A 22,696-nucleotide genomic window follows, 5' to 3' on the forward strand; every position below is an offset into this window, starting at 1 on the left:
TGGCTCTACTTAAGCAATTTCTGGGGCAGTGATGGTCTTTAACTTTACAACTTTTCAATACAGGGGCGTATTCCTAAGTTTTTTGGAGGAAAGCTCACAACGTCTTACATAATAATTCATGTGGGGGGTGGCACCTGGCTGGCTCAGTCAGTAGAGCATGTGACTATTGATCTTGGCGTTGTGAGTTCAAGGCCCATGTTGTGGGTAGAGTTTACTTTAAACAAAAAAGAATTCATAGGGAAATTCCCCTCCAAACCCCTCCACTACTTTGGTCTATCTAAGCTCTTATCTCTCTGCTGGGTTGAGGGACAGCATGGTCCAGCATCTGTGTCATAGCAGTGATGATCTATAATGACAGCATGGGGGGCCCAGGCAGACCCTGGGCCTGCCACAAGCCATCTGGCAGGTGACTGAGACTAAGGAAGGATTCCTGTACACTGGGATTTCATCTTTCTGCTGCTTGGCTTTTGGTACCTCATGTGACTCTTTACTTTGGTTCCATGCAGAATGGATGTTGTGAATTTAGAAGAGTTTTTCAGAATAACTCCATTGCTTTTGTCAGTCACCTCATGAGGGTGGTTTAGGAGGAATGTCCCAGCTTGAGGCCATAGATGGGGTTCTATACTCAGGACCAACACACCTTGATCACATCCTTTCCCCCCCTCTGGGGCTCAGGTTTCCCTTCTATTCAAAGAGGCCATGGGCTAAATTAGCATTTCCCAAACTTTGTACCTCAAAAGTAGAGGTGTGGTAGGCAATTAGATAGTTGTGTGAGGTCAGGGTCCCACAGAAAAGGGGAGGAGGGGGAGATGTTGGGGGAGAGACATCCCAGACCTGCCGTTAGGCATACCCTGCCCAGGTGACCAAGGGAATCCCAATATGGAAGCCACAGGACATACATTAGCATTGTGGTTTGGCCTACCCCCTCCTAGTGGGCTTTCTTAAGGGATGCTAGGTAATAGGACCAAAGAACTTCACATGCGCACACCACCACAAGGAAGGAGACTTCTTCCATGGCTAGCTTTGGGGAAGGTCAAAGGCCTGTCCTGGCAGTACTCCACAAGGAGCTTGTTCAAACCACACAGACCCAAGATGGCAGACGCCAGGACAGGAAACCCCTCACCAAATTAGGAAGAGGGGTGTGAAAACCTGCTTCCCACCCCAAGTAATAAATATTCCACCTCCTAGTTAACAACTAAAAACCCTGGGATGAAATCTGTTGGGGCACTTGAACCTCCACCCCTCACCCGTCTTGTGAGTGTACTCTGTAAACGCTGCTTGCTCATGCTGTCTAGTCTCTTGACTGAACTCTTCCCTGCAAGGAGAAGGCTAAAGACCGAAGCTGTACTTCTCCAGGCAGTAATAGAAGCATCCTTGGTGAGAGAAGTCTGGAAGATTCTCGGTTAAATAAAGTTTGAAAGTTCCTTTACTGTATAACTCCCAGGGCTTTAAATATGATAAAGAACATTTTAAAATTCCAGAATTGGGTGTGTAGAAAATTATATTCCCCAAACTGTACATCATCCAATTCCCTTCCTTTTTTCAGTATTTATCATGGGACAAGTGTTCTGCTGAATACCCTTCATAACAGCAAAAGGCAAAATTTTTTCTAAAGCCCCTCCAAGTTGGAGAATTCTCTCTTTTCCTCTGTATAATTTCCCTTTTGATTAAAAAAACATAGTGCTCTATGGGCAATGCCATAAAAGGCTGAAGAGGAGAAAAGAAGAAATATATAGAGATATTTGGAGTATTGAAGACAAACTCCTCTTTAAAATATGCATTTTGGATAATAGTAATAAGAATGGATGGGAAATAGGTATTTAATGTACCAGAGGTATTTAAGTAGGTATTTAATATACTAGAGACTGTATTAAAAGCTTTACTTGGATTATCTGATTTAATTCTCACACTAACCTTAGGAAGTATCTATTCTTTTTGTTCCCTACATACAGGTAAGGAAACTGAGGTTTAAAGAGGCTTGATAAATAACGTGAAGCCACCCAATTAAGAAGAGGCAGAGGCAAGGCCTCCACTCATTGAAATCTCATTCTAAGATTTTTAAATAACAAGTCACTGTCTCCTTTCTTGTACCCCAATCCAGCAAGCTGCCACAACAAACCAGAAATAAACTAATTGCAATGGTAATTACCTTCCATCTAAAATTCTTGAGTTAACATGAAATGATGTTGAATCATCAGTCTCTTATGTCTACTGAAAATAGATATATATATAACAACTAAATGTTACCAAATGATTTATTGTGATTGGTGCTAAGTTACAATGTATATGAAATGGAGTCATTTATGGAAACACATTAAAAATAGTTGCTATTTCTGTAATTATATTCACACAAGAATCTGAAATATAGTTTCTGGTCTGCCTTTTAAAATATATCCACAGAATGACTTTTGTAGTCTTCACCACACAATTTTACAATACTGATACTGCACCTGTATCATTTACCATACTAGATGAACTAAACAGAATATGAAAGCAGGTAATAGCAAATTAATTTTTTGTATCATCAGTGATTCCAAAGAAAATAGTAGTTTTCCATTGGCAGTGAAAATAGATGGTAGTAATTAGCATTGTAGATATTGCATACATAGATATGTATGTATATATTTATATGTTGCCTAGGGCCATTGTTCCATCAATAGGCAGTTGCCTTTAAGGTGGACCAATGGTTGCCAAAATGGTGTGCAATTCCATTGGGACAATTAGTAGTACTATCTTTTATGTCTCTCTCCCCAAAACAAATAGCTAAGAAAGTAATACAGCAGGCTAAAATCTACAGTGTTACATACCAAGGTAAAAACAGTTACTGAGTTATTAGAGTCACAGTAGTTTATGTATATTTGCTATTCACAGACCGCAGACTTTTTGCTGGATAACCGAGCTGCTGGAAATTGACAACATGTAGACATGCATTCGTGTGAGTCCATAATTAATGATGTTTATACTGTAATAAGCACATTCATTTTAACACCATTCAGTAAACAGATTCCTTTAAAGTTTGAGCTAAATCTGCTATCACAATTATACACAAAAAGAACCTGTAAACAATTTGACATTACACTTATGTACAAGCGAACTGCATTGGAAAGGAGAAGAGGTAATTTCAGTGGGTGTCACTTGGTGTACATCAGTGTGTGACAAACTGACCCAAGTCATCAAGCACTTGAATGAGGTCAGGAAAAAGTAACACGAGCAAGGCCCCAACAGATCACCACTTGATGTTAGTACCAGCAAAATTCGGACTCCTCTGTCTATGTTGACAATCACATTCAAAACATCAGCCATGGATGTTAGAGGAGCTTGATAATCCCTGGCAAACTGTGTTTGGAGATCTCCAGGTAACCTCATGAACAGGGTCTTTATTTGTCTAAGTGTCGAGGGTGGTGCTGATAATATTTAAACATGTCCATTTAATTTGGACAAATTATTTTATTCATTAGGTTCAACCCAGTGCGCTGCTGGTTCTGAAAGATGAGGGGGACAGGAATTCAAATGAGATCATGAGTTCAATTCCTTCAGCCAACACAAAGATTCTTGATTCTAGAGTAAGTTCCTCAAAGGGAAGCAAGCTGGACTCCATCACTAATCTAAATGGTGACCCATTTACAGCAGATCTCATTACAGCTTTCAGTAGGACTCTCATAATGCAAGTCCCCTAGGTTTGTGTTTCTATGTGTTTTAAGAAGGATACCACTCCAGGAGTTCATGAATCCATTTCCTTAGAACAGAAACAGGATAATCAGGGGTTTTGGCACCCCCATTTCTCCACCCCTCATGATTTACAAAAATATATCAGTCAGTCCTTTTAGACACTAACCAGAATATTTTAAGCAAAATTCTTCTGATTCAACATTCTCCTTTGGAATTAAAAATAAATAAATGAGAGAAAGTGATAGGGAACTTGAAGCCAAGGATGAAGTAAAACTTCCCCCTCTGCTCCAAAATTTTTGGGAAAAACAAACCAATCCTTCTTCAAGTGTTTTTAAACCTAATTAAAGCATCTAGTTGCTACAAAATTGATTTTCTTTCATATGCTTTTAAGACCACATCTGCAGGGAGCCTATGGAGAAAAAAATAATAAATGACCATACTCAATTATTTTGCAAACGCTTCTGATTGTATGGGCAAACCTGACAGGTCCCTGGGAGAAGGAATCTGTGCTTGGACAAGTAGCCTGTCCCTGGGCTCAGAGTCAGACTGCTTCTGAGGGTGTGGATTTGTGTGCATACAAACTGATCCCAAGGAGCACCAGGGAAGCTCTGTTTGCATAGGTTTACTAAAAACAAGTTTCACATTCTCCAAAATATGCAAAGCACATGGTTATGAATGAAAATATACCTTACCATATTCTTTAGAGTACCCCAATTGTAGTCATTTGGCCATTATGTCTATAGGATGCCAAAACGTAAGCAATATTGTTTTCATTTAACTGTATGTTGTTCCTTCTTTGAGCAGCTGTTTTGGTATCTGTATGAACAGGCTTACAAGGTTATTTGCAGGAGCCTAGAAAGTGTTTGGTTATTATTACAACGTGCCCTTAAGCTTTAGTATATATTTACAATGTGCATATTATAAATTATTTACTATAGCTTTAAAATAATTAAACAGATAATTAGCTCCACCTACAAACTATGTAGGGCCACAGGAAGCCCCATGAATGATGAAGTGAAATCAGTAGGAAAGAATAAACCAACCAATAGTAGGTGAAGTACCATTAGCATAATAACCACTGAATTTGTGCTCTCACAGACCTACATTTTCTTATTCTCTTCTTCTTAAACATCATCATATTCATTTGGTGCATTTTTTGTTTTTTTTTTTTTTTGTTCTTTTAGTTTTTTCTTTTCTTTTCTTTTCTTTTGGAATGATCATGTTTGAAAACACATAGTTCGAAATTCCAACAAATGGTTGAAATAAGAAAGCCAGTTTTTACAAGTTTGGCTTTTCCTTAAATGCACTTTTGTTTGGTTTTGTATCCATAGATGTTAAACCAAGGTATTCTAATCATATTTTCTGTACCATAAATATATACATTCATAGTGGGAGAGAATTTTGGAAAACAGAACTATATTAAACTATCTACAAAACCCATTATAAATAATAATAATAATAACCCCTCCAGCTCAAAATCCCAGTTTCAAACTGAGATTTGTTTATGTGTGTATACATATGTATAGATATAGATATATATATATATTTAGATAGATGTACACACATATATACATATATACATGAAATTTATATATAAACACACACACACAACACACATATGTGTATATGTTCTTCATACACGCACACACACATATCTCAGTGCAGTTTCTTTTCTGTAGCTGCCTCTCTTTTTTTCAACTTAGAACAGTAATGATGGGATGCTGGGGACAGCCAATCATGTTTGGATTTCTGACCTGTCTTGAACAAACACTGATATTGTTCAAAAGGCCAAAAGGTGAAAATAGTACATACATGCATGTGCACACACATGCACGCAAAGACACCTATTCTACCTCTCGTGAAATTTGCCTTGGTAACCTCTAAACAGCACGGCGAGGAGGCGTTAGGTGCCACTGTCCTAACCTGGAATCTCTCCCGCCATGTTGGGTATGAATACTGATACACATAGGTTATCAGCATTCACCAGATACTTGTTCTCTAACATTACTGCCCCTTGATAGGGCTTGTGTCATGGTACAGTGTGTAGTAGGCAAAACTACTCCTCCAGATGTGTCTTTCCTTTATCTCCTAGGGAAATGCATGTCTAATGGAATTCGCAATTTATAAAATAGCTAGTGACTTTCTGGAAGGGTGTCAGGCTGGATTTCTCCTGGCTACCTTTTGGTTAGAGTAGAAGAAACCAGAAACAGGTGAAATCCAGAGAACAGAGATAAGACATTATATAATGAGGTGATTGAGCCATCAGACTTGGAGTCCGATAAACCCAGCTGAAAAATCTGGCTCTGCCGCTGTCAAGTTATGTGCTCCTTTACCTTTCTGAGTCTCACTGACTTCTGTAGAAAGAGGACAGTAACAGGGCCTACTCCACTGGGTTGTTACAGGATTAAGTGAGATAAGGCATGTAAATCACTTATTAGAGTTTCTGGCACATATTTCTTATGTGCACACATTCCTTAATATACATTATTTATAACTTAATATTTAAATTAGAAATCTAGAATGTGGATCAGAATTACATACAAAAATAATGTTAGTCTAGGATTTGGGTAATCTGAATTCAAGTTCTGTATCACAAATTTGATTCCCTAGATTATAATGCTCACGACAGTGACCTGTAAATGGTAGGCACTCAACAAATACCCGTCAGATGAATGCACGAACAAATGAATGAAGGACTAAAAGTCTCTGAGTTGCAGTTTCTCTTGTATGAAATTAGGATAGAGTGTTCTGACCTTAATTCCATCACTGGGATGTTGGTATGGTAAGTTAAAAGAAAAATGTCAAATATTTAAGACACCCACACGTTTCGTGTCCTAATGAAGTCAGTACATACAAATGAAATAAGGCGGCTCAGTATTCAGGGTTTATGCTTAGACTTGTCACATCTTTGAAAATAAGGACATAGGGACCACCTGTGTGAGTGACAATATTTTCCAAGATCTGGGTGTCATCTTTAGTGAGGGGATTTTCAACCTAAAGAAACAAAGTACACAATGAGCAGTTCAAGAGGATGAAATCATTGGCCTATTCTTGGCACTTCCCCCCTTTTCCCTGTTTCATTTCTAAGAGCACCTGTTATCTACTGTTTCTCACCTTAAAAAACATCCCTAATCAGGCCACATGAACTGGAAATGCTCCCAAAGCACTTTCCACACAACACATTTAGTTGTTAGAAGGTTGATGACTTCATCGAAGTATCATTTTTCTGAGGCAGAAAGCGACTGACATAGAAGACAAAAACCCAGGCCACATACCTGCCCCATCACTACTGAAACCCCGGAAATAGGACCTATTACTCTCTCTAAATCTCAGCATTCACATCTGTAAAAGGGACAACTGTACCAAATCTCAAATAAACCCTGTACTGATTTAAGTTGCTACTAATTATTACTGTGCTATTTCATCCTATCCAGGAAAGGACCCAGATGTCCTTTCTCTACGTGGTAAGAATGCTTTGGAAAATTAGAGCCAACCCTTAACTCAGGGTTTTTCAACCTCAGCGCTATTGACACTTTGGGCTGGCTAACTGTCATAGGGCTGTTCTGTGCATTCTGGGATGTTTAACAACATCTCTGGTCTTTACCCACTGGATGCCAGTTAGCACCTCTGAAGTCATGACAATCAAAAATGTCTCCAGGCATCGCCAAAAGTCCCCCAGGGCACAAAAATCACTCCTGAATGAGAGCCACTGTCTTAAATACACATAACCCATACAAATCAGAGAAGAGTGTTCCTGAAATTGGTTCTGTCTCTCACATACAAGAATAAACCACTGACCACTGGCTGCAATTGAGAAAAACTGCTAGTGTGAATTCTATGTATATTTTAGCTTTCATGTATTCTTTTTCTTTCCTTTCCTTTTCAATTTTTTGTTTTGAGTGTCACTGACACTGGTGACTATATGAATAAAAATGGGTTTGATTTGTACCCAGAAATCTGTAATGCTTGAATTTCACATCAGGAGACTGGCTTCACTCCACCTTATCAAGCACTGACACCCATAGTAAAGACAAACCGTCGTGCTGAATTAAAAGCTGTGAAACTTTGTAACCAAAGGCTTTTTCCACAAATTCACATAGCGTTACCATGGGCATTAGCCACTGACCTGACACTGACCTAAAAATGGCACAAGTGTGCGTACACGCTCACACCCACTCACACAGAGGTGCAAGTATAAAGCAAACTTTCTCCACTACTTTCTTGTGCATCAATCCTACTTCCATTTGTGACGGATGGAACCAACCACTAGTAGCAGAGAGAGTCTGAAGGGATGCTGATTTTTATTGTGCAAATGCACGTAAATTAGCTAAAGGTCAATTCTAAGAATAAACTGACAAGATGGAAGAGGTTGCTGGAAAAAGGAGACACGAAATCCTCCAGTTGGCTTTTAGGAGGCTGATTAACAGGAAAATCACCACCCCTCAGCCCAGGACAAACCCCGTGAGAGTTGCAGGACCAGGGCACATTTTCCTTCAGCTTTTTCAAAGGAGATGCACTAAATAAAGCAAGGATTACAGTCTAGGAACTAAAAATTCTTTACCCAACAAACAACACAGTTTGTTCACAAACAAGAGGACCATTTTTTTAAAAGGTTAGGAAGCTGGGGCAGAAAAGGGATCCCACTTGGGAAGTAGAGGAGGGAAGTGAGCTAAATCAAATTTAATATTTTTTAAGAATCTTGGCCGAATAATCTTAATTAGCAATTCAAGTTTATTAGTTTCATTAGCCATTCTTCAATTTCCTGTGACAGTCGTCTTTACTTAAATATTCACTGAGGATCACCACAAGTGTATGTTTAAGCCACTCATTCTCTATTTCTCTTATCATGTGGGAATTTGATATCCGTCCAGTTATTCTGTTACATGGATAGAACCAACTGGGTTGTTGAAACTCTCCAGAATTGTTTCTATCTGAATAATCAGAGTATGGCCTTCCTTTCTGATCAGAGTGGAAAAGTATAGAACTTCATCTCCTTCTTGTCACTGCATATGAAATATGACCACTATTTTGAATTCACTATTTCTTTCTCTATTTTGTATTTATTTTCCCTCATGGGTTTTGCTTGCAGTTTTTAGTTAATGTTGGAGTTCAGCATCCTCAACTATCTGAGAGTTTCATAATTCTGCCTGAGTCAGATTGGACAAACTTAGCAATTCAATGACTCAGGATTTTATTGGTGAAATACAGCTAAATTCACTAATCATTCCATATTCATTTTGGTGGTGTTCGTATGTGCAGTTAATGGAACCACCTTTGGGGCCATACACACAACCACTAAGTTATGGATCATTCTCAAATTCCTCTGACTCACACTGCACAAGGCCTGGAAATGAACAACTCTCCTTGGGAAAGTTCATTTGTTTTCCTTCCTTGATGGGTATCATAAGGATATATCTCACTGAGAGATGTGCTCCCATCTACCCAGAGTACCCAGAGATAAAACTATATCGATGCAGGTTTTCAGTTCGGCAAAAAAACAAAACAAAATCCAAACGTACAAATACACACAGAATGGAAAGGTGACTGACAGGCAGATGAAAGGGCAGAGGAATCATGGAACCTACTCTGCCCTGGTCCTGGGATGCTCTTCTTTGGGCCTTTCCTCTTAGTGAATAATGCAAACTCTGACTTCTTTGTAGTGGAAAGGAAGTGAGAAAATGTGGACCTTTGCACAGTCAACTCCTCAACAGCAGGATTTCTTAAAGGAAGGTCCACAGACCATCTCATCAAAATCATGAGAGAAGCTGGACCAAAATGCAGATTCCTTGGCCCTGCTTGAAGTTTCTGAATGACTCTCCGGGGCTAGGGTAAAGGGAGCTGCATTTTTTACAAGGGCTACAAATGATTTTTGTGAATGCTGAGTATTGAAAAACACTGCTAAAAAGTTTGCAATGGAGGTCACTACGAAAAGAATCTCCCTTCTAATGTTATGTTGCAAGATGAGAAATACGGACATTTCAAACATATAAGCTCTGTGGTTGCATCACAACGTGGTGATTATTAAAGTTTAAGACTCTTTTCTTTCAGCAGGGGTGGAGAGCAGTAACCATTTCATCTAAAAGCAGAGAGATGAAGGCAATATAAATCAAACCCATTCCAGCAGGTTTCATTTGGTCTAATTTCTCTGCAGATATTAATCACTGTACACTCCTGCACAAATGACATCTAACTCCATTTTAACTCAGAATACAGAATACTCACTCTGATTCCTTCTCTATTGCATTATTTTGACAATATAAACAAAAATAAATAAATCGAAACAGTGGGTCATCAGGATTACAAGATGCCAATGATACCAAGACATTAAAGAGAGAAATGGCCCATGCTAAACCTATAACCCAGCATGCAAATTGACAAAAACATTTATCTGCCACAGAGTCACCAGGGGGAAAAAAAATCACTTTCATTTTTCCTATGAAAATTGCTATGTCAAGTGGAGGTGACAAAGAATTCTTCCTAAAAGTCCACAGAAAGACTCATTAATTCTAGCAAAGATCATCTAGGAAGACCAAGGTTAGTTAGATTCCACAACATCATATCTACTGGCAGAAAGTACCAGCACTCAAGTGCTCTGGGTTAAATCATTATGGTAAATACAAAGCTGGAAGTTTAAAACTGTAACAAAGGAAAATGTCTGAGCATCAAAGTTTGGCTCCCATTATGGGAGTTGGTGTCAAGTAATTGTGCAAACCACCATATATGCCTTTTCCTTTTATCACTGGAGCATGTTTTGCTTGGCAGAGACAAAGGACAATCAGAGGGGAATCTATAGGCCAGAGAAGCGAAAGTAACCCAGAACCACAAGGAGTTGACAACGAAGAGAACCCACCATGAAGAGCACGCATCTGCACCTAGGAATGAAGCTGCCTCTGAATCGAACAGGGGCACCTGAAAAGTGAAAAATTCTATTTGTTATCTTTTACTAAATGTGTATCCCTAAAGTGAATCAAGTGGGGGTAGACGTAGCTATGAGGGAGTAAAGAGAGAAGGGAACACGTGATTTGTGCATTGTTCCCCTTTTATTTTAATTTGCCATGCATGCATTTCCAGTAAGACAACTGCCTACAATCACAAAGGGTAACACCACGCATATTGTGGAGGCCACTTCACTTGGCTGTTTTATGACCACAAACTCAGTGCAGTTTTTTCTTACTGGGGAAGGGAGAGCACACCAACACAGTGATCTCACAGTTTTAGTTTCCTGTCTTCCCCTTTTCCTGCTGAACAGTCTGTTTTTGATAGTGTGTCGGAGGACTTGATAAATATATTCCTGACTCCAGGAGATCCACATACCTGTGGAGAGTGACCTCCCCAATGTCACTGGATTTTAGCATTGCAGGATTTCCCAGGAGGCAACCTGAGTTAAGGTTCTACACATGATTTCTCATTCATTTGAGCCATCTGATGCTATTAGTTTCTTCGTATCAGCAAATTACAACCCTCATCATAACCGATATTGAAGAAGCGAACCACATATATTGTTCTTTCCGGAAATGAACTAAAAGTTCTTGAAACTTTTAAGCTCAGGGAAACAGGCATGAATCGGGATCAATAGAGCATTTAATCCTCTAACTCACTTACCCAGAAATCATTTCCAATGTGGCAAGCCACCTACACCTCACTTGATAACTTCACTCAAACTGGGACTGAAGGTTTCCACTGACTTGGTGCCTCCTGGGAGCTTTTTACTGACTAGGTCTATATTCATCTCTATACCAACACCCACACAAATAAATACCTTGCTTACCTGTCTTAGGTATTTGGAATATTTGGGTGAGTGTCCATCTAGAGATGGTCCAGATTAAAAATGTTATTATTGTTTCAATCAGACTTCCTACCACTAGCTTTGTTCACTAGGGGTATAAGGAATACCTAAGCAGAAAAAAATTCATGACAGGTCAAGGGACAGAAAAAGTATGCCATGAACATTGTCTTTGCAGTGTTCGGTTTCCTGTTTAAAGCAGGCAGTGGAAGTAGTGGGTTGACTGACATCTTCCTCCTTCTTTAGTTCTTACTAGTGTATTTCTATCTTAATACCATTAGAGTTAGGTCTGAAATTTAAGGAAATTGGAACTTGGCCATTTTATGTAGATGCCAGGCTCCAATAGGGCCACAGGCATCATCTGACCTAAGTGAGTTGGAAGATGTTTTACCTATCTTCAACTTCTTCTTGACCCATTAAATTCTGTGATTCTTTGCAGGATCCTCTATTAATAGGATGATATTGTATTAAGAAACATTGAAAGGAAAGAAGGCATATTGGTAGGGCTTTACAAAACTATGCTGTAGTTAAGAACAAATGCCTGCTAATATATTAATCCATACAAGAACACCACTTAAATTCATAAATGATATTTCTCTTGACAACGCAACTCCCCAAATGAACTTTCTTTTTCACTCAAGTCGATAAAGGACTTCTGTTTGAGCCTCAGGATAAGAAAACATTGGCTGAGTCTGTTGCCCAGATGTGAGGGCAAGATTACAAAAATTCAGGAAGATACCCACGTACTAATGGTCACTAATAACAGGAATCAAGAGAGAACCTCCTACATAATAAATGTGCATCAACAAAATATTTCAAGAGGAAGCAATTGGTCATTATTTTCCCTCCTACAGACATCATCCAGTTGCCTTTATTACCTGTGATACATATATACATACACACACACACAATAAAAAAAAAAATTAGGAGTGCTTGGCACACAAATAATGATTGACAAATTATTTTTTAAGTTCCCACTGAAATGCATGAGGAATGCTGAAATTAAAAACTGGTCTTTTAATCTTCATTTACCACAAGCCTATGAAAGAGCTATTGGTACATTAATAGAATACAGAGTCATACGGATAGATGACTATTAGCAGTTTCTTTTTGACTGTGTCTATACAGGTCAAAGATGTATTCAAGAAAGATAGTTTAGAAAGCCAAAACCTTAATTCTGAAGCTTTAGTTATCTAGTTGGGGGGGTCATAGACATCAGGGAAATGACAGCCAAATCATAGAACAGGCACAGCCAAATCCCAGAATCCCACAGACAAAACTGGCTACAAGAGAGTAACAATGTAGCACTGTAGTTTTAAAAAGTTATGAGAAATTATTAGGCAGTGTGTGGAATACAATTCCCTCTTAAAGAAACAAACAAAAGGCCGGACCCTTATTCAAGTACATAGGAACACGGAGAACTGAATGTGGGTCACATGAAAAGGCTACACTAAAACATGGGCAGTAAGTACTCTGAAAACATTGAGAGAAGGAAGGTAACTCAGCTCAGGGTAGAGAAGGCTGAGTGCGGGGTCACTGAGTCATAATTTTTGTGGATACGAATGTTTGTTTCTTTAATACAAAGAATGTTTTAGTGAACTCTTCTCACCCTCTCCTAGTGCAGAGAAAGAGCAAAACTGTAAAATGGAGCCTGAGGGTGTTAATTTCAAAATAAGGAAGACAATTTGTTGTTGACCAGGGTTACTCGATGTTGGAAAGTGTTGCCAAGAGAGGCTGGGAAATCTTCCCAGAAGGGTTTTAAAGAAAGGAGCAGAGGCTCATCTGTGCCTCAATTAGTCGACCAGAGTGCTGCTGGGAGCAGGGGTGTTCCCTTTAAGATGACCAGGCCCAGGGGACACGTGCACTGGGTGTATGTACAGACATCGTTGTGCTTCTGTCGCACAAATACTCATGCATACAGCATCAATATAAACTGGCACATAATAGATTTCAGTGAAAAGTCATATAAATCTGCCTTTTCCCCCCTTACCCCATGAACAAAAGGGAAAAGGAAAATTAAAAAAACCCAGACATATGCCATTGGGCCAGATCTCTTTCTACCACATTCTCATTCAGAGGAGGGAGGTAGAAGATGAGAGAAAAACCCAGTTTGGGATAAAGGACTCCCAAAGCCTCTCAGCTACTCTTCCGTAGCCGGTTCTCATTATACATAAGATACTCAGCATGTGGTATCCAGTTAACAAACAAACAAGGAACCAAAAAGAGATTTTCTTATCATTCCACATCTGGAAAGAAATCTACCCTGTGGATTTAAATGTTAAGGTGAACTAGGTAAATAGGCAGTAGTATATCAATGGGCTACTGTGTTCTAACAAACGTATTGTTAGTTGTTACTTTCCTTTTCAAATATGAATTTCGTTAGGAGCTTTATTTCCAAATGGCGACATGACTCGTTTCTTCTCCCACCCCCGGCCCTCCCCTATAGATGATACTTCCGTAAAAGTTCAGATTGCCAAGGATGTTTTCTCTCCGGGAACCGGTCTGGGATTTTGATCTTTAGGAAATCCTGGATGCATTTCTCCAGCTCTTCCTCAATTGAGAGCTTTTCCTTAACAGCTTTTTTTTTGCTGCTCATGTTCGACTCCCTGGAGCCCGAAGTCAGAGTCCGGAGCAGATCGCTTTTCCGCCGCATCTCGGACTGCTGGACCAGCTGCACGGGGCCCTTCTTGATGGGACGGTCCAGAGTCTGGATGTTGGTCTGGCGTGTCACAGGCCCACAGATGACCGTCTCCTGGGGAGAGCTGGCCTCAGACTGGCTGTCGCAGCTGGACGTGGAGAGGTCGTTGCAAGACGTGCCGCTCTCCCCGTCTTTGTCACCTGTGGCGTTCTTGCAGCAGCAGTCGCAGTGGGAGGGTGACCACCTCGAAGGCTCACCTGCAAGCAAGCACAGCACCCAAGAGGTTAATGCCAGGCAGCTCAGCCCGGAGGAGCAGCACAGCACCTGAACACGCACGCACACACGCACAGTGTCCACAACCATGTCTTTACAAGAAGTGGGGTGGCACACAGGATGGGCTGCAATATGAGTGCCTAAAAGTCAAGTGCACTGAAGGGAGGAAGTTCATAACCGCATGCTGTGCTTCAGTCCACAGGCATTGCGGTCAGCTACTTAGCTACACCATTCACCAACCTTGTCACCTTAGCAGTCCCCTTACATCCTCAAAGTTTCCGTTTCCTCCCCTGGGAGATGAGGATAATCACTTGCCTGCTCCCTAGAGTTGTAGGGAGGGTTTAGATAAATCAAGTGAAATTCTTAATGCAGTACGTAGCGCACAGTAAACTCTCAATAAATGCTACTTGATTTTACCGTGGCTGGTGTTAAACCCGGATCCAAAGCTCCACGTTATTGCAGTCCGATACAACAACGGCAGTCTACAAGAGTCGGGGAGGGCTTACTCTGTGCCAGCCCCCATGTAAGCTCTGTGTACCCATCATCTCATGGGAGCCTCATGGTAATTCTATGAGTAGCTCCACTCCTAGATTCCATACAAGGAAACTAAGACCCTGCGAATTTAAGAAACTTGCCCTAGTTTGCACATTTCATAAGTGGCAGAGCTGGGATTTGAATCCAGATTTCCCAAATACCACAACCAAAGCAATTAACCATTTGTTTTTTTCAACATGTCTGACTGTAAAATTCCTGCTTTTCTTTAAAAACAATGTTCAAGGTTTAACTTTTCTCTGAAGTGTCTGTTTACCTCTCCTCAGAAATATTTATCATTTTCCCCTCTGAATTATGGTTTTGTTTTGTAAGTGTCTCTAATATTGCACAAATCACATTTTGTTCTCATTCTTTTTTACATTATTCATCTCAGCTACTCACCACAAACTCCCTGAAGTGGGCACAGTGAAAGTGCCCATTGTTGTAATTCCAGCAAGTAGCTCGGAGTTCGGTGTAGAAACTCAATAAAAGGCTCTATTCCCCTAGTAACTTTTAAATACCTGGATTCAGCCACACCTGAAGCTGGTACTGTCAGTGGACTTTTAAGTTACCTGATCCACTATATTATATTTAAGCCAGTGTGAGCTCCTCTCTCCCTGTTCCCCTCAGTTTTGATTCACAGCACTGCATTCAGCTATGTGGAGACAGACCCATTTTTCAGATACACAGTTGGTGGCTCCCTGAACTAGAAAATCCACAATTATGGCACAAAGCAAGTTCCTAAACATAAGTCACTTCTTCCAGCCTTCTATCCTCTGAACATTCAGTCTTCTTAGGTCATGAACTTGATACTATTTACTCATCATACATTATATGCTAGGCTCTTTCATATAGTTCATTGCACTCAAGCCATAAAAAATAAAGGAAATGAATCCCCTTTATGATGCTAATATTGAGGACAAGGATAATGTAGTATCTTTATATGTTTAAAAGGAGACCCAGTTTTGATTTGTGCTATATCTTACTCTCATAAATAATGAAACACATTATAATAAGATCCCACTTTACTGCCACCTCTAATATGGTCAAAGTAGAGGAAACCTAGAATGGAAACTAATAGGAAAGTTATGTCCTGTCTTCTTGTAAAAGGCCTGTCATCTACATACCTAAATGATTTAAATATTTATGGAAACTTATATATTTTCCAGAGGGAGTAAAAAAAAGTCCTTTGTAAATTGCAACTCCAAAATTATCTCTAAAGTATACCCACTCTTTCAAACCACTTTTTAAAATGTGACTGAGTAATCATTGTATTTATATACCCATTAAATGAAATGCAACAATCCCATTAGCCAAAAGGAATCACCAGAGCAATAATGTCCTACTTATCCCAGGCTATTACCAATAAATATCTTCCGTGCAACAGGGAAACTGCTCAACGTGTACCAGCTGCTGACTGAAAATATCAGCAATAGGAAATGTTTTGTCTGCCAGCCCAGATTCTGAGGGTATCATTTTTCTCCTTTCAAAGGCAGAATCTGCCTCTACCTCCCCAAACCCAGCCATCCCTAGACTAATAGGACTCGATGGAGAAATGGCTCTGACGTGTTGGGTCAAAACAAGGTAATCACAGCAACCCAGACCTGATCTAGTTTGATCCTTTATGAGAAAAGTTCAGAAACTGACCTAAGCCTTAAAAAAAAAAAGAAGAGGGAAGAGGAGACAGACACAAAGGAGAAGAAGAAACATGTGCTGAGATATGCCTGCCCATTATCTTAAAACAAGATGATTAACTATTTTGGCCATAAACCCTGCTGAACCAGTAGAAATGCAAGTTTGTATTTTTCTTCCCAAGAGTTACCTTCCCCACAGTAAAGTCATTTCATGCAGTGGACTTGGAGGGAAATGTAAGGTTTTTCTAAAAGGCAATTTAACAACACAAACACCATCATAGGAGGGAGCCCTACATGTTTATGTGGAAAACTGCACACAGCCCTCCACTGCATGTCCGAGCCAAGAACCCAGAGCGGCTATAGCTATCTTCCCTGAACTGCCAGGATGATCATGGATTTAATTATGGTCCTCCAGCTTCCAGGCAAATAGAAATATTACTTTCTACTTATTCTAGGAGCTATCACTATTAAAGGGAAATTGAACAACTTAATTTTAGTGGAGCCTGTTATACTACCACATGTTTCAATATTTTATGAGAACATTTTAACATTTTCGGCAAGACAATTCAAAAGAAGGCTTCTGAAGTCCAAATATTAGTTTGAAATCAAGGAAAAGATGGTATGAATGCAGCTGGAGGTCCTGTGTGAAGAGTCATCATGAAATTTAAAAACAGTCAAATGTGAGAAGGTAACCACTCTGTTTCTTTTTGGGAAACACTATCTGTCTCATTACCCCCTTCCCAAGAACTTAACCAGAGCAGAGGTTTTAAACCGCAGCTGATACGTAATGTGTGTGGACAGTGGACCCGTTTGCCCTTGCAGCCCCACTGACATGTGCTCACCAGTCCTGGCAGATGTGGAAGGAGCTGTGAAGGGTCAATTCTGTAACTCAAGGTATTCTAGAATCCCCCCAATTATAGCAAATTATGATCTCATAAATACCTTGGTACTTCAAATTATAATATGTTTTTGCTCCCAATCGGCTGAGGTTTCAATACAGGCTGGAATAGGGCACCTGGGTGGCTCAGTTGGTTAAGCGACTGCCTTCGGCTCAGGTCATGATCCTGGAGTCCTGGGATCGAGTGCCGCATTGGGCTCCCTACTCAGCAGGGAGTCTGCTTCTCCCTCTCCCGCTCCCCCTTCTTGTGCTCTCTCTCTCACTCTCTCAAATAAATAAATAAAATCTTTAAAAAAAAAAATACAGGCTGGAATAGTTCTCTCCATTTGAAGAGAAGATAGGTTACAACTGATTAGCCAGATATAGGAAGAAAACCATTTCATCCCAAGAAAAGTCTGATTTATTGATATTAAAAAGGCAAAAAAATCTACTGTCTTTTGAGGGGTTTATTAACAGGCTAGTGGCAAAAAGCACAATAGCTCTACTTTATTTTTAAATAAACCATTGCTTAATTTGTTGGATATTATATTATTTTTGGTGCCTGGCACATAACACAGGTTTGATAACTGCTGAATGAACCAATGAGCCAAACACATGTGTTGAATTGTATCAAGATCATAATGTAGCAGCACAGATTGTGGACTCCAGAATCCGGCCCCACAATTTGTCGGTTTGGATAAATTACTTCACCTCTCTGAGCCTTAATTTTCTCATCTAAAAAATAATGCTAATAATAGTATCTCCCTCACGGAGGTTTTAGAAAAATGAAACGAGACAATTAAGGTAAAGGTGTTTCATGGTTTGAAGCACCCAGTAAGTGTTCCATTCATTTGCTCTGCTAAAAGCCAGGCACTAACCTACATGAACAACACAAAGGAGGAGCTTGTTGGATAGGATTTGGTATGTTTCCCCCAATATGCTCTACAACCAATTGTCAGGTCTGGCTGGAACATCATGTGAGGAAGAACACTGATGCTGACACTGGACTCATCAAGAAAATGTATAATGACATTTAGTAATGTCTGGATTTTCTGTGGGAGTGGAGAGTAACCACAAGCAAGTGCAGTGTCTGCCACATAGTATGTGATCAGGGGATAGTTTTGGAAAGAAGTTTCCTTTACTGTACAGTGCTTACAATTTCACAAATGGATGAGTCTTCTGAAATAAGAATTTGCTTGAAGACACGTAAAATAATTTAAAGCCAGAGCCAGGAGTAATCTGTATTTTGGATTAAAGAGGGGAGGAGCAGGACCCTCAATCGCCCTAAGTCCTTAAAGCTCAAATCTTCCAACATTTTACAACTTTGAAAAATTGAGGACCAATCAGGCAAGCTGTATGATTGTATGTGGCCCCTTTGGCTATAGCCCCAACTGCAGAAGTCCTTACTGATAAAGAAGGAATAAAAGAGGAAAGACTACAGAATACTTCTCCCCTATGAAAAATTCAAACCGAGCTGAGTGAAACATGACTTAGCAAACTCACAAAGTGCTTATGCATTTTTAAAAGAGGCAGCTCTGCAATCTACCCACACTTCAAATTCTCCACCTGCTAATGGTTGTGAACACAATGCACATCATTTACAGCAACAGCTGGGAAAACTGCTTTCCCCTATCTTCTCTGTCAATGATGTAGGAGCCTGCCAGTCTGGGAGCTAGGTGGCCAGATCTAATTTATTGAGGCTGCTGAAAGACTTTCTTGGTATCCCAGTTGAAAAGTCAATAATGGCCAAATTGATGTTTTTATAATTCTGCTAATCTTGGAGAAGATATTTCATAGTAGAGATTGGGAATAGGTAGGCTGTGCAAGCTTCTGAGAAAATACATTTTCCAGCTTGATAATCATCTTTTCTTGCTTCCTTTTCCACTCATGGACATTTGGCCTTGGATGGGCCCAGCTGGGGCTCCTCATTAAGAGGAGGCAAATTTGGGTAAGAGCAGACAGTTAAATCATTCATGCATCAGTCAGGGCTAGTCACTACAGGCATTACACACCTGTAATCTTCATAGGGAGAATTTAATATAAGGAATTGGTAAAACAGGTACTGGAGGGGTGAAAGAGATGCAAAAAGAGAACACTGAAGTGACAACTATAGTGACTGTAGGAGGCAGGTACCACATCTAGGGCTGGGGAGACAAATCGAAGACGGGGTTATCAGAACCTGGAAGCTTGCAAGAGCCACCCTGTGGAGGTGGCACCCAGGCATCCGAGAAGGGCATGTTGCCTGCTGGTCCTGGTATCTCCGAAGGGCCTGACTCTGCACGGTACAGAACAAAGCAAGATCGGAAACTGGGACCAATGCTTCTGCTAATAAAATAAACAAATAAAAGCTGGGTTGATGCTGACGAGCGGCGAGCTGACCAGGAGTCCCTCTTCTGCTCCCGTCCTACAGCCTTCCTCTCGCAACCCCTAAGACAACACAGAACCCAAGGGGAAGCTCGCTGGGCAAGTGCAAAGTGTGGCTAGCGGAATCCCAGCCCCAGCATCACAAGGCAGAATCAAGAGGTGGGTGTGAGGCTGAGAGACAACAGCTTAATAAGAGCATGCTGACACTGCAAGGGATGGGAAAGAAAAGAAAGACAGTTCTTGACCTGCTAGAACATGTGCTCAAACACAGGAGTCAGGAACTGGAAACAACAGAAAGCTATCACTGAGTTCAGTTCCTGCCCTGTTGCCTTTTCTTTTCTTTCTTTTTTTTTTTTTTAAAGATTTTATTTATTTATTTGAGAGAGAGAGAGTGAGAGACAGAGAGCACGAGAGGGAAGAGGGTCAGAGGGAGAAGCAGACCCCTTGCTGAGCAGAGAGCCTGATGCGGGACTCGATTCCGGGACTCCAGGATCATGACCTGAGCCGAAGGCAGTCATTTAACCAACTGAGCCACCCAGGCGCCCTGCCCTGTTGCCTTTTCTTATACTTTGGTTTTGTATTTGCTCTCCCTCTGCCGCAAACACTTATGTTTCTGATTTTCACCTGTTTAGTTCTTTTTTATCCTCCAATGCTCAGCTTAGACATCACTTTCTCAGAGCAGCCTCACCTCTATCTCCCACCCCGATTGAAGCCAATCCCAACCTCCGGCCCACCTCTTCTGCACCACCACCGTGTGTAATTATGGAGGTGTTTCTACGTTTATCTGTTCAATGTCTGTTTCCCCACACCTGACTGTAAGGCCCGTGTTTGTTCCCTTCTGGCACACTCCAGGCCACATACAGACCAGGGTTTCAGGGCACATCATAGTAGATGCATGACAAATGAATGGAAGAGGAAATGGATGATGGTACAGAAAATAAATTTTGGTTTAGGGTGTGTGAAAGAGACAGTAAACCTTCCACACACACACAAAGGAATGAAAAATCTGACATGCAAAGGTAGTTAAAATGGAAAATATTTAGGCATATCACTAGGCATGTGACAACAATGTTCTGACCAGCAGAGGTAACAGCAGGATCTCCAAGCATATCCAGAATTGAATCAATATTAGTATGCGCTTGTGTGTATACACACATATATAATTTTTTAATTGATCATCATTCAATTATTTATTGATACAGAAAAATCCTTAAAGGCATTACACAACTTCAGTAAAAATTAACTTTCCAAACCATTCGATCATGGTCTCTGTATTCATATTGTTTTCCAATTTGGTGATGCTCAGTCATATCCTCCTAGCTCAGGATTTTCACTTGTGGGTTTTCCCTATGATTAAAACAATGTGATGGTATGCATTAGGCAGGAAATCCTGAATATTCTGACTTCGTGGCCTGTTGCCTTGCTCTTCCAGTGTTCCTGGATGACACACTTACCTCATTTTCCAGGTGACTTTTGCCCTTTTCTTCCTTTCTTCCTCCCTACTGTATTTCCCCCGCCTAGTCTCAGCATTTCTCCATTAAGATCCTACTTAGTTACTCCTGCCCCCAAAGTCCTCATTTCCCTGTTTCATAGGCAAGTCCCACGGCCCATCCTGATCCCTTTTCTTACCCGGGGCCTCCAGCCTGGCCCCTCCCTTTTACATTTTTCTTTACCGATTTTTCATAAGCTTGAACTAGGTGCCCAAACAACAACTCCCCCTATAACTCCTCTCAATCAACATCTAAGGGTCTTTTGTCTCTTAGAATGAAATGTATATGTCATTATTATAGGGGTTGTTTGTCCCCTTTTCCAGTAGAACACCTTTTTCTCCCTTTTGGGACTACCTCTTCCTAATTCCATGTGGTCCTGAAGGGACCATCATCCAAGCTGCCATGCCTAGCCACAAGGGGGGGACATCTGACCCATATCTGAACTTCCCATGTCCCAACCATGGGACCCAAGTTGCGTGAATCAGAGTCTTCACTGAAACTGTCCCACTGGAGCTTATGGGTAATATATATTCTATGATATGGGATGTTGCCAAGCTAGGCGGATGTGAGTTCACTGGCCATCTTCCCTACAGGTTGGCAAGAGGACATTCATGCACAAAGAAGCCAAGCAAGACAGGCAAAACAGCATAGTCAAGAGATAGAACCCTACTTGCTCTGTCTGTGTTGTCTCAAGTTGGCCCCATTCCTAGGCTTATAATTTCATAAGCCAGAAATTCTCTTTGCTTAATCTAGTGTGAGTTAGTTTTGTCTTAAATATGGTAAGAGTCTTGAACACACATCACATTCATATAAACACTGAATGTCTGTCTAATTTACCTTTGTCATCCTTGAGCACTTGTGTAACTCTAGCACTAATGTTGGCCAATTCTTAGGGGCAAATACTCTTCCATGGCTAAACTATTTTATAAGTAACTAGTTTCTTTTAGGGAATGGTGCCCCTTCTCTATACTAGTTCCAACAAAGTTGACACTCTCAGGAGACATACTCAGGCTCTCCCACCACCTGTTGTACACAGTCATTCTGAGAGTAGATAACAGCTGTACTTCCAAAACCAGAAACTGAGCATAATAATAACAGATGTAATTTATTGAGGGCCCCCTTTGTGCTGATTATTGTGCTCAGCACTATATATAATCTTCACAATATTATATGAGGTGGATGTTTTTCTTTCCTTTTTATGGAAGAGGAGATTGTAGGTCAAAGTGGTTAATTACCCAATCCAGTTACAGAGTGGACAAGTGACAAACTGAGAATTCCAATTCAGATCTTTTAATACAAAGCCTCTGCTCTTTTGGGGGGACAATATTCAATACCATGAGAGTTTTCTACCAGAGATATTAAAAATTCTAATAGGCCCAAAGGGTGAAAGTGTTGACTTAAAGACATGAAAGTGATTCCAGCACTTCAGTCACTTTT

At 40.4% G+C, this 22,696-nt stretch overlaps 1 protein-coding gene across 1 annotated transcript in view; it reads right to left on the minus strand.

Moving 5' to 3' along the window:
* Positions 1-4,812: 4,812 nt before the first annotated feature.
* The window catches only part of KCTD16 (potassium channel tetramerization domain containing 16), a 235,468-nt gene continuing 217,584 nt past the window's right edge, over positions 4,813-22,696 (minus strand). The window contains exon 3 of the mRNA XM_081826909.1: positions 4,813-14,347. Coding sequence (XP_081683035.1) covers positions 13,893-14,347 — 455 coding nt within the window. The 3' untranslated portion in view covers positions 4,813-13,892. The remainder of the gene's footprint in view (positions 14,348-22,696) is intronic.

Source organism: Leptonychotes weddellii, chromosome 7 (genome assembly GCF_054177405.1).
Source record: "Leptonychotes weddellii isolate Sample4059 chromosome 7, ASM5417740v2, whole genome shotgun sequence".
Taxonomy (NCBI): Eukaryota; Metazoa; Chordata; class Mammalia; order Carnivora; family Phocidae; genus Leptonychotes; species Leptonychotes weddellii.